The sequence below is a fragment of the Perna viridis genome, chromosome 1 (genome assembly GCF_037379345.1).
Source record: "Perna viridis isolate PV_CMFRI_1.1 ecotype Kerala chromosome 1, ASM3737934v1, whole genome shotgun sequence".
NCBI classification, from domain to species: domain Eukaryota; kingdom Metazoa; phylum Mollusca; class Bivalvia; order Mytilida; family Mytilidae; genus Perna; species Perna viridis.
Window position 1 is genome coordinate 50,329,053 of NC_142445.1, and position 13,572 is coordinate 50,342,624.

Genomic DNA, 13,572 nt, shown 5'->3' on the forward strand with positions numbered 1-13,572 from the left:
GCATTTTTCAATGAATTATTAAGATGATAATCTGTTCCTTTTGAATATTGTTGGAGTAAATTGGCTACGAAAGTAACGTTTTAATTTTTGGTCTGATTTAGTTTGTTTGTTTGTTTTTGTTTTTTTGATTCCTTATGAAAGTACATGCGTGCGTTTTTCAATCAGATTTCAGATATCTCTTCCCGTTTTCGAGTTATAAGGGGTCAAAGAGACCTCACCCCAAACAAATCTACTTCTTAGCTCACCTGGCCATGTGAGATATTGCCATCACTTGGCGACCGTTGTTGTCGTCGTCCGTCGTCGTCGATAACAATTTTTCAAAACTCTTCTCTGAAACTACAAGACCAATCAGATTCAAACTTGGTATGAGTGTTCCTGACCTGAGGGTATTCTGCATAGAACTGATGTGGAGATTTTTAATCCGTGGCAAAATATGTAGTACGTGGGCTGAGATAACCCCCGTGCACCCCCCATTCATCAACCAAAATATGATTTTCAGGTACCCATATACCTCTCATTTACGAATCTTTTTGACGCCAAAAAATAAACTGAAGCATTATTGTATTTTTTTTTACTTTTTGTACCTCGTTGAGGCAAAAATCTATTTATGATTCTTCGAACTTCTTCTTTCAACATAACGAAGTAAACTGACATATATATGTATCATCATGTAGCCCAATGTATTTGCTTTACAACGGTATCAAGAAAATTGCGAAAACACTTTGGGTTTAGGGGCATTAAATGAAAAGAAAAATGTACCCTATCCCACCGAAAAATTGCTTAAATTGACATGTTTTTCAATGTCAAAACCCCTAGAGTATTTATGCTAATGTAGAAAATGGCTTATTTGGTGTTTTCTGTTTAGTATTATCTCAATCTATACTTCTGGGGTTCTTTGGATAAATTTTGGCAGTCAGAATTTATCCAAAAAAGCTAAAAGATTTTCAATTTTTTTTTGCGTAAAAAGTAACACAAATTCGTCTCTTCAAATTATTGCTCAACTAAAACGTCTCAAAATTGGTATCTTTCGATAGATAATTTGAATTTCCTACCTAAACCTCGAAAAACTAATTTTCAGGAAAGAGTTTTCAAAAAATATTAAAACTACTCCTTAAAAACTGGTCTCAGTATTAAACAGAGTTCTCATTCACAGCATACTGACACCGTATAACTCACATTTAAAGCATTCATACTTAAGATAATGGTGTATCCAAAATATATGATTCAATTCAGGCGCTTAGATGTTTCTTTTGGGATGGCAATTACTGAAAAAATTGAAAAAAAGAGGAATTTTCAGAATTTCAGAATTTCTTTTATATCACACGTTATTGTAATTTTTGTATATTCAAATACATGTATATAGTGTCTTAGCTTTTTTAATGAGCCCAAGTAATAAATATTTGAAATTTTCCAAGTCCGATTAGGTTGAAAATTGCCACCGTACCAATGAAAAAAATACGTCAACATGAACCTAAATATTAAATATTTTGCATATAATCGATGTAGAAAAAGACATGTTGGGTATTATTGTTTTAATTGTTGATGTAGCATCTTTTTTTGAGTCAAATTGTCAGACAACTCCTTGTTAAAGTTATGGCCTTTGAAAGGCAAAAATATTAAGCAGGTGAGCGATTCAGGCTCTTAAGAGCCTTTGCTTATTTTTGGTCCGATTTCAAATGTGCCCAAACCAGTCGTTGTTTAATTCAGTTTGTCTACAGTTCAATTGCTCATTTCTCTTCCATGGTTCTAAGAAAGTAGCTTGATTGGTGTGAGGCCAAAAAGGTTAAAAAACACAAGCATTTTCCTGAAATCCGGACAGTTATTTGAAGAAAAATCTCTTCGAAATTATGACACAATGTGCCTATCCATAAAAAGGTGATTGATACTTAGGGTTGTGACTTGGATTGTTCACATTGAAGGGTCACAGAGGAACCTTAAACAAGCATTTTCCTGATGTCTGGACAATAACTTAAAGAATAAGTGTATGGATATAATTGGAAATACGCACCGAAAGGCGCCATACCAAAATAGAAAATCTTAGTTGTGACTGGAACAATTTTGAAATCAGGAGCTAAAATATACAAAAACTAATATTACCTGGTTTCTGGACAAAAAAAAAATCAAAAGGGATTGCATCTTTATGACATTGCATGATAAGGTTCCATATCTCGAAGGAAGGTTTTGGTGGGTATAAAGAGTTATTGTGCTCCCCTATTAAGAATTAAAAAATGAGGTTTAGCATCTTTTTTTAACTTGCACACATTTCTTATTCCCTTTGTTTAATTACAGTTTAGAGTTCTCGGGTTATTTACGTTTTGTCGGAATCTTATTAATCCCAATGAAAATTCGGGGCTTCATCAAGTTCGAATGTGTCAATACTTGTCCCAACTGACCAAGGTTCAACCTCTGTGGTCGTATCAATCTGCACCCTGTTAAGCATTTTATTTTATTAGTAAAGAACTATTTAAGTTAAATGATCCGCAATAATATAAGTAAATACCGAGTCATACAATGTTTTCATCTAAAAAATAACAATATTATTCCTTTCCTGGAACCATTCTTTTCCGAAGTCAAGTAGACATAACGTACACTCAGGTGAATCTAAAAACCGGAGGACGCTTCAACCTGCTCCATGTTGCTTTGTTTTTGGTGGATTCAAGTTGCTGGTTTACTTTAAAGCTAAGTTTATGCGTTGTTTTTTCTTTATTTTTGTGTGTAGATCGTGGGTTCTTTGTCATTAAAGTCTAATAGAAATAAGTTTCCAGTTTAAACTCGTTCTTGATATAGTTCAATTTAAGCGGAAATCAAAAAGAATATATTCCTAGATTAAAGACAAGACAGAGAAAACCAAATAAACGCAACAAATAACCGGAAATAAAAATAAAATAACACGTACAAAGCAAAAAATATAAATGAGCAACCCAGACTCCAGTAAAAACTGGGAGCATGCTTTTCTTGAAACACCCGCCAAATTTGAAATAAAATGTCACGTCCTGGGTAGACGAATGGAAAAAAGAAAACTCTGACATGGTGAACAAATCGGTTATCATAGTGCTGATAGATACACCATAACGATTCACGAGTTCTTGATGACGACCAAGACTTCCACAGTGATTACTCAAGTCTCATAGCAACATAACCCGGTTCCAGAAGCCAAATTTTAAGAAGTCTAGAAGGGTAAAACAGACCACGTAGTTTTTGCAAGCTTCGACATAACGTATGCGATCTGAAAACTCCATACGCAACAAGGTGCTGAAGGGATGTTGTCACAGATTAAAGGAACGTTGACAATACGAAATATGAAGTAATCGCGATTGTCGTATAGCTTAGTCGTGCTTTTTCCGTTTCCGTCGATCTCTGAGTGTAGGTCAATATATGAAGCTGACTTCAAAGAGTCTGTAGTGTCTTTTATCTCAATTTCTTTTGGACAGATATGATGTATAATTTTCCCGAAACTAGGACTGTTTGAAGACAATACGTCATAAACGATGTTCCTTCTTTTGGATTAGCTATAAAGTCAGCCTAACATGGACGGAGCATCAGCGACGCCCTATATATGTAGGATTTAAGGCCACAACTATGAATGGCTAAAATATTTTTGGAGTAACAAAGATGTATAATATTTTTTTCACTCCGGATTTGAACTGAGTAATGGGAATAGTGGTATAATTGTTTGGACAGTCATGAGATTTGATGCTATTCTTGAAGATCTTTAGACTTTTTTTAGGATCAACATTGAATTGATACCACTACGGTAATAAAAAATGTTGGGTAAGACTGGATACTATAGTATAGAAAAAAGAGGGTAGAGCGAATTTTTGGTTTTACAAGGTATCTCTTCTTCGAAGAATGGTTATTACTGCTGTTATTTTCTAACTCTACTCCCGATAATAAACATTATATTGTTGACAAAAAAAATGTCGCTTTGGGCTTTATCTGTTGGTACAGCAGCATACTTGTCATGAATACTAGAAAATGTTATCTTTGAAAACTGATGTAGCATGGACACTCATTGGCCTTCTTATTACTGTCATTCGTTTCAAGGTCAAAGTTTCAAAGTATGATATGAAGCTAAGGACATTACCGTATTTCCATACTGGCTGACTAAACGACAAAAATAGTGAATAACTTGTTGCTTGATCACAAGAACGGTAACTTTGGAGAGAAATCAGAATCCCATATCTTTATAATTCCCTCATGTCTTCATCTTGCTTGTTAACGAAAACTATATAAAAATAAAGTTAACACTTGATTTTTATTCCGTATTAATACCGATTGTTGAAACGACAAAAAGATGGAAGACAGTGGAAATCCCTGACGCGCCCCACTTACTTCATCATTTTGATTCTACATACGCCATTGAAAGTAACCAACGAGTGACAGTGCATGAAACCTTCGACACACTCTGTGGTAATTGTACATTGAATTTCTGATGTATGTATTTAAACTTAAGACTTCCAGTTCTGGTGAACCACAAAAAAATGAATACTTCCTTTAGCGACATGAAATTATAGTACAGTACCTAATGACCATTTTGGTATAACCAAAGAGCACCTGTTTCATTCTAATTTAACACTTGAGGTAGCTGAAACCGAACATATATGGCAAAGCATACTGTCTGCCTGCTTTCATATACATTACGAGCATTAACATTTTGTAATCATATAAAAGGAAATGTAAATTATATGACTTATGAAGGGTCACAGTTGTAAATCGTATTATTTTTTTTTCAAAATTGAAAACATAACATAGACCTTACGTAATCCAGTCATATTAATAACAGGATGAGCCTACGGCTTGCAGCTGTTGGATATAAACGAGGGTGGGTGTGCACCACAAGGGCTTAAGAATTATATTGCCTAACTCAACTGAATGATGAGTCCCCTTAAAGGATTTTATATTATGGCATTAATAAAATTGATTTTAATTCATTCCTCCGTTTTGCGTGTTTTATGAATTAAGCAGAATTGTTTGATAAATATGTATCAATTTATAAATATCATCGTTTGTTCTAATGGTCATAGAGACATTTCTTTAGGAATTTCTTCACAATAAGTATTCTCACTGGAGATCTCCCTTAGACTTTAGATTGTTTGTCGATTGTCTCTCTATGAGACTTAGTTGAGGTTACGGCCAGGGGAAAATAATTGACGTCTTAAATATTGGCAAAACTTACAGAACATCAAAAAACAAGAAGACAATGAACAGCCATCGAAATCCAAGCACATGGCGAAAATATGAAAACAGGAAACAAAGATGATCTACGTACACAATGTAGATTACAGAGTAAAATATATATACATATAAAAACGCAAAATAAGGAAAAAAGTCAGCACATAGAAACTGAAGCACTACCACTAACAACCGGGAATGACAACAGGTACACCCGAAGAGTACGCATATCCTGCTCCTTATGTGACACCCGTTACATTTCAAGTGAGTAAAATGCGATTATCTAACTTAAGATATCTTATCTGTGAGATAAAGACTTCAAATTGTAATAACGTCCGTAAACTTCTGTAATGATGTAGATAACAAAAGCTTAACAACTCCTGATTTTGAAACTTATTGACAGTATATTCGCTCTAATTAAATGAAAATACAAATGCTGACACGATAGTAACGGATTAACTGTGAATGTATATTCCATAGGTTGGAGACTTTGGTATATCACCACTAAGAAAGGAGAAGTTTACCATGGGAAAGTCATCATCATCACATCATAAAAAAGAAATAAGTGGATAATGGGGGTGTGGCTTGGGTAAACCTACATCAAAATGACATCCCTTCGGCTATTTTTACCTTTCTCCAAAATCTCTTTGCATTTTGATTTTTGTTGTTGTTCATATTACAATGTTCCCTTCAAGGATCCTCTGGACGATTTCACCAAATGCATGTATCACAGTAAAGCAGACTTGTTTATGTGATAGTATTTAGTAATTACAACAATAACTTGTATTTTTATGATATTATTTATTACTTTCCATTTGTAAATGTCCAATTTGCCATTTGAAGGGGATAAAAATAACACACTTGTAAGATTAAAATGTTTTTTTTTTATCTGTCAAGTTTGACGAATAGGGTGGCTTGAACTATCTACTGCATATTTCATTTACTTTACATGTAGGCTGCTTAATCTAAGGTAGGCTTCAAATGTTTTAGCACTATTTAAATTGAATTTTATTATAAATGCTGAACATTTTCTGATTTAGAACATATCGTCGTTTATATATTTAATACACAGCGTGAGACACAAGTGAGGATAGCGACCTTTGTACTTATAAATTAGTTCAACAATATACAAAAACCGTATTTGTTTTAGCTTAAACATGCAAGTCTGTAGAGACTTAGTTTATTACCATAAGTGACTTATAATGGTGTATACATGTATTCAAAGCCAATTGATTCAGTTAGAATTAATTCGTTTTCATTTTATCATACAGATAGTTGGTTACACCAGTGGATATGGCATTACAATCCTTAGCTGTCTTAGCATTGACTCTCCTTGGTGTTGAAAGTGCTTTTAATGCCACTTCTTGTGGGGAGTATAAATGTCCTGAGTTCACAGTGGATTTTACAGGCAACGTAAGTTCAGTAGGTTTATCTTTTACAGCGAGTAATATAGTCAGCTTCAAGGGTATCATTGACCTTCCGTTCGCCTGAAGAACTGCTCTGGTACTTGGTAGTAAATTGAACTTTAAACTGTCTATCAAACTTAGATTAAGACAGAAAGTTAATCACCCAAGACACTTCCTCAGGTAATGGTCATTCAATTATGGGAAGACCAACTCTATTATGTTACCCGCTGTTTAAGTCTTTAACGATTTTTAACATTTACTCATACATAAACAGCCCATTTATTATTTGTGACATTTTATGTTCGTATAAACAAGAGAATTCAAAAGAAGAATAAAGAATAAATTGAATATATTAAAAATATGGAGGTCACTCTCTCAGGAAACATTCCGAATTTCAGCTGAGGGAAGTGCTTTTCTACATCTGTGTGTAGTCATACATTATCACTGAGAATTCAATTATAGTCCTAATTAACAAACCGAACATTGACGCCATTTCTAAATTCTTGTCTGTACATGTACTATGGCGTTGTTTCAGGGTTTTGAGAGGCGTTTCTACACTGATGCTGTTTGGATGAAAGCTTCTGCAATTGGTAATTACAAAGATGCTACAAAAAACACATTCAGTAGACTGAGGAAATACATGAATGGGGATAATAATAAAAGTAGGTGACTATACACTGTTCATATAGTTTTTAACCGACTTCGTCCTCAATTTTCTTTTAGTCGTGGTGATTATCAGAAATAATCCAGTGTTTATTTGTCTTATATAGGTTCTAGACGTCTCCTTATTTAAAGATTTCTAATAGTTGAACTCACTCGTGTTTATACTTCCTAATGTAACATTATAGCGATCTCCAATATGTTTTTTTAGTCTTTTTTCTATAGTTACGTGGCAAAATTAAGGTGAGCTCGATATAGTTTCAGATTGACTTTTAGGTTTACTTTGGACGTACCACCAAGGGAATGCTGGTGGTTATATTGTTTTGCTATTGTCAGATACATGTATTAATATATTATGACTTGTCATCATTTGTACCTTTTTGCAGAAAAAAATCCCACTCAAAAGACACACTCCTCCTATTTTCTTATTAAATTTGGATTGTTTTGGTTTATCGGTTATAATTCACTGTTTTAGCAACCAGATAAAAGTGCTGGCTAAAATACCTATTTAAATCTGTATGATCTCTATATCTAAAAAATACAGATACAGCGATACCAATATCAATTCCCATCGTTACCATGATGTGGCCTGTAAATGATACTGCAGTATTAAACAACTTCACACAGTTCGTGTTCATAGAGCCAGCCTCCACACCGGCTCCTGAACCTAATGATAAAACCATCACTAAAACTGAAGTTCCACCAAAACACATGTACATCAGGTAATATTTTTACTTTTTACATAAATGGTAGAATTTATCAGTTACCAATTGAAAAGTGGTAAATATGTAATTTTAAAGTTTGAGAAGCTGTCATCATCAAGTATATTCGTAGGAAGGAAATGTTTATCTTCATATATTTTGATAGGTCAGTTGCATGGTCATGATATAGCTATTCTTTTTAAGTACCATTCTTTGTCAGAATCAGGCAATGTGTGGCACATCATTTTTCCCAATTTAGTCATTTTTGCTTAAAATATAGTCAGTACATCTAGAAAACAACCAAAAGTTGATTAAGTTTACCCTGAAGCATATGTGACGTAGATATTTTTTGACTGCTTATATAGGGAAAGAGTGCGGGAAATTTTTCCCGGTATTTTTTCGTAGTGCAATTTAACTAATTTCGACCTATCAATATCTTAAAAAGGCAAATTTTACAAGCACTTTGATGGTTATTTCTGGTGGTTGTCAGGTATAATTAAATGGTTAATGCATTAAAATCTCTGCGTTTTTTCCTTCATGTGCCACACCTTATATACATTTTGCCTGATTCTTAGACGGAGAAGTACTCAATTGAATAGAATTTTAGTAAACGGTTTGGCTAATCTTGATCATGAAAAAATCTACGGCATATGCATGGTCAGAAATATAATAAGATATGTTTGGTGTTCTTTATCATATTTCTAGCTCCTAGTTGTACTGTCGAATTTTTACAGGTCAGTTCCATCCGCTGTATCGACTATACCAGAGTGGCTGACAGAAGCTAAAAAGTTAAAGGATGCTATCAATGACGAAAAGAAATACTGGGGATCGTTTTTCTTCATAGCTGAATACAATCGTGATTCTCCTAATCAAAACGACCATTACAACGAAGTGTGGTTCTATGCCTTTTAGACAAAGAAGTTGAAATAGAAAAGCTTAACGTAACATTATAACAGCTATATTAATTTCTTGATCTCAAAATTGTGATACAACTGATAAAAGTTTGAAATAAAACTGTAACATTATGTTTTCTTTCAGTGGTTATCAGGATAATTTGGTATATCAATTTTGTTACAGGGATGGGCACCATATCATATATATTTTTTATCATTCTTTTCCCTTTGGCAAAAATTCTATTCAGATTTTTTTGTTCTTAACTCACAGTAGTCTTCAATGAATTTGTTTCTAAAATGATTGATGAAGAAAGGGTGCTTTTTTTTACAAGAAACACTACACGGCCTTAATTGAAAAATTGATTTTTAGAAGTTTACATTATATAAACATGTACTGTTACCAAAGTTTGCAGTGGTGATCCAGAGGGAGGGTGCAGGGGCGACACCCTCCGTTTTATTGGAAAATTTGTCATTTTCATGTGTAAAATTGACATAAAATGGCAAATAATGTCCTAGCACCCCCTTTTTTCTGAGGAACCCCGACTGGCGCATCTCCTTTTCAGAGTGTCTGGATCTGTCCCTGGTATGGAGAAGAAAGTTGTACCTCCGTACCATATTTTAGTAAAATTGAACAATTTTATATGCACCGACTTACAGACTATGTACGATGACAAATATGGATGCCGGTATAACATATCACTGCACCATTACCAGTCACGTGTTATTGTCAATGATTGTTAAATAGGGGCGCCTGTATAACATATCACTGCACCATTACCGGTCACGTATTTCTGTCGATGACTGTTTAAAAGGGATGCCTGTATAACATATCACTGCCCCATTCCGGTCATGTGTTACTGGCAATGACTGTTAACTGTTAAATAGGGGCGCCTGTATAACATGTCACTGCACCATTAGCGGTCACGTGTTACTGTCAATTGGACTATATATATATATAATCGTCTAAATAATAGTCAACAATCACTCTTACGGGGAGTTGGATCGTTAAAAACGATGCGACACATAACAATAAATTAAATAAACGTCTAAATATGTTTAACATCACCAGAAGATGGAAAATTTAAATTGAATATTTCGGATAACTGATATCCTTCCTCAGCATAAAACTCATAAAACTATATGGCCATAAAACTCACAAAACTACACGAGCATAAAACTCCCAAAGTTCAAGATCAAAACAGATTCAGAAGCTGAATCTCGTACGTTGTGGGTGATTGTACCTTTATCAAAGGCTCACATAAGCAACTAATAAGGAGTCTGAATGAAAACAAAGAGGGTCTTTTTATCAAAGTTACAATTAACTGTGGAAAACAATTTAAAAAAAAACACGAAAAGTCCAAATATAGTAGTACGGCGTATTGATGTATAGCTAGTGCTGTACCAGCCTTAGACCAAGACCTAAAAATGAATTATTTTTCCTCGATAATTCCATCTGGAGAAGTTGTTTGTAATTTCTTCATCCAAAACCTTTCCCGAGATACTCTTTTACATTTTGACCAGTTTTTATTATGTTCTATGATCGTAACAACAATGTTGTGGAGACCCTCCTGGGTGTGTTCGGCGGATCTAAGATGGCGACTTAGAGGGAGGTCTGGTTTGCATTTGTAGTCACTGCGATGACCATTCATACGCCTGTTGAAAGGTTGTTCTGTTTCACCAACGTACTGCGTACCACATCGGCACTGGAGAAGGTATATGGTATTTTCGGTTTTGCAAGTCACGTCGCAAAAAATGGCAAATTCCTTTCCAATGCAGTAGCTTTTAAACGTTTTGGTGTGCAGCATCTGGGTACAGGTCTTACATCTGTTATCTCCACATGGTCGACACTGGCCTGTTGTATTTTGTTTGGGCTGAGATGAAATCTCTGCTCTTACTAGGGCATCTCTTAGGCTTCTAGGTCTACGGAATGCCAGGACCGGGGCCCCAGGAAAGAGCTTGGAGAGCTTGGGATGTTTTTGAATGTTTTTTTCCAATTTGAATGCAGTAACTGCGAGAGTTTCCCAAAGGCTGGATGATATGTAAGCACAAAAAGGACCCTTTTGTTCTTTTTCTTAGGTTTGTACTTGAGGAGATCTCTACGGCTGATTTTGTTAGCACGTTCAAATCCCCGATCTATATCTGTTGATTTATAGCCACGCAATAACAAATGACAACGGAGTTCATCTAGACGTTTGTTGGTGGTATCGTCAAAAGAACAAATACGCCGAATTCGAAGTGCCTGACTGTATGGTATGCTTTTAGTACAATGTTTTGGATGACAACTATTGGGAGATAAGTATTGGTGACTATCAGCTGGTTTGCTGTGAAGATCCATGAACATTTCCCCGTCATTTACAAACGTAGTAGTATCCAAAAATGTGATTTTAGTGTCAGAAATTTCATGCCATTTGGTGAATTTGATTGATGGATGAACATTGTTGGCATGTGTGATAAAATTGTCTAAATTTTGTTTCGACTCAGTCCATTTCATGTCAACATCATCGATGAATCGAAACCAAGAGAGGGGTTTCGATAAAGATGTTGAGATTATTTGATTTTCTAATTTACTCATGAAGATGTTAGCATACGAAGGAGCCATTTTCGTTCCCATAGCTGTACCATTGATTTGGAGGTAGTGTTCGTCGTTGAAAGTGAAGTTGTTACACTTCAAAACTAAAGTGAGTAAATTAACTAGGCAGTCGGTAGGGGGGTCCAAAATATATCGTGATTCGCAAGCTTCTCTGTAGGCTTCTTTACCGTCCTCGCGTGTGATATTAGTATAGAGTGAAGTGACATCAAGGGAGACCAGAAGTGTTTCGGGAGGTAAAGGGTTCATTGATTCCATTTTCCTCAGATAGTCTGTGGTGTCTTTTAAATATGACGGGAGCCTTTGAACAAGGGGTCGGAGATGGTAAACCACAAATTCAGAATTTTTTTCGGTTGGGTGACTATTAGCAGAAACTATGGGTCGTCCAGGGATATCTTTTTTGTGAATTTTAGGTAGAAGGTAAATACGTCCGAGTCTTGAATCCTCTGGTTTTAAGTATTCGAACTGCTCCTGGGAATTTTTCAGACCCTTCTACAACTTTGCGTTATCTTCCCTGTATCAATTTGATCCGATGGAGCAGTGTAGTGAATAGAGTCGTCACATTCTGAGACGTTATATATATATATAGATGTCACAGCGGTACGAGTTCGAGTCCCGCGGAGGGAACGACCAAAAATTTGCTTCGCAAATTTGACAGTTCTAACATCGTTGGGAATTTTTCAGACCCTTCTATATATATATATAAACGTCTCAGAATGTGACGACTCTATTCACTACACTGTTCCATCGGATCAAATTGATACAGGGAAGATATGTAAACGTATAGAAAGGTCTGAAAAATTCCCAACGATGTTAGAACTGTCAAATTTGCGGTAGTTGCGCGGTGTTGCCATAGATGTCACAGCGGTACGAGTTCGAGTCCCGCGGAGGGGACGACCAAAAATTTTTCACCAAAAGGAAAACTGGCTTTTTGCATCAAGAAATAAAATGCATCGGTTGCTACTTTCACAACTAGAAAGGTCATATAGTTTTAAAATAGTTGTTGCAATTCGAAGCTGATGGAGCTATTATATTCATGCTGCGTTTTTAAATACAGTATCACTGGGACTTGAGATAAATTAATGTATATACTAAATTTATTTCAAACTATTTAATTTACTTTTAAGATACGTTTACAAGTATTGTGTGGTTTACTATAATTCATTGCTCTTTTTGCATTTGCAGTAGCCATGCAATAGACGAACTTCAAATGGTTAATCAACAGATTCCAAATTAGTGTGATAAAAGCTACTAAAAATCCTTTGATTTGCATAAAAAACTCATTTACCTAGAAAATGTATTGATTATTATACACCATGCTTTTACTTGTAATGCATGTCAATTATGTTATTAGATGCCAATTAAGTTGCTTGTAAGCTACAATGAACATTTCTTCAGTTCAAATATCACCAGAAAATTGCTTATGGAACTTAAAGAAAAACATGTCAGTATTGGGAAGGGCATGGTGTTATTTGCAATTAAATTAAAACCGTGATAAAACCTCCCATGTTATATCTGTTTGTTATTACTTTTCATCGGATATTGATGTATAATACACGAATTAAAATTATATAAGATTTAATTTAAACATGGAATAAAAACTGAAACGTGTACTAAGTTCAAATTAGAACTCAAAAAAGATATTTATTTTCCAATTAAAAGACACCAAAAAGGGCATGAAATTATACACATACACAATAAAATATTGAGTCGCGCTTAAACATTATGAAGTGGCAGCAATAACAAAAAACACATCAAAGTACAACATCGACAAGAAAACCCCAAGAGCTTCACAGTGGCCTTAGACAACTTGAGTTTGTAATTTCACATCTTTAAAATAGCAAAACGATACAATAAAATCAATAGTAATCTTGTTGATATAATACATGAGAAAAACTTCATGATCAAGGTTGGCCGATAAATTAGGAAGGGTTCTCGTATTGACAGGTACGTATAGAAGATAAAGTATATAGTCTTATTTCCTCATCTTTTGGAAAACGTATCATGCTGTCCCGGGCTGCTTTCTTGCAGTTCAAGATCGTGAGTGTTTCGATTGCATTCCAGTCTTAATACTTCTACAACGTAAGAGGGTGGAATTTCGTTCCTCCATGTACAAAATCAGAAAATTGCTGGACTGCAGTCTATATAAAACA

General features: G+C 34.8%; 1 protein-coding gene across 1 annotated transcript; it reads left to right on the forward strand.

The window, feature by feature from the left end:
• Positions 1 to 6,007: 6,007 nt before the first annotated feature.
• LOC148629205 (heme-binding protein 1-like) lies at positions 6,008 to 8,964 on the forward strand. Its single transcript, XM_088546050.1, has 5 exons — positions 6,008 to 6,142; positions 6,444 to 6,585; positions 7,114 to 7,240; positions 7,783 to 7,960; positions 8,674 to 8,964. Exons 2-5 carry the CDS (start codon positions 6,466 to 6,468, stop codon positions 8,849 to 8,851), a joined length of 603 nt encoding a protein of 200 aa, XP_088402176.1. The 5' UTR covers positions 6,008 to 6,142; positions 6,444 to 6,465; the 3' UTR covers positions 8,852 to 8,964.
• The last annotated feature ends 4,608 nt before the right edge of the window (positions 8,965 to 13,572 follow it).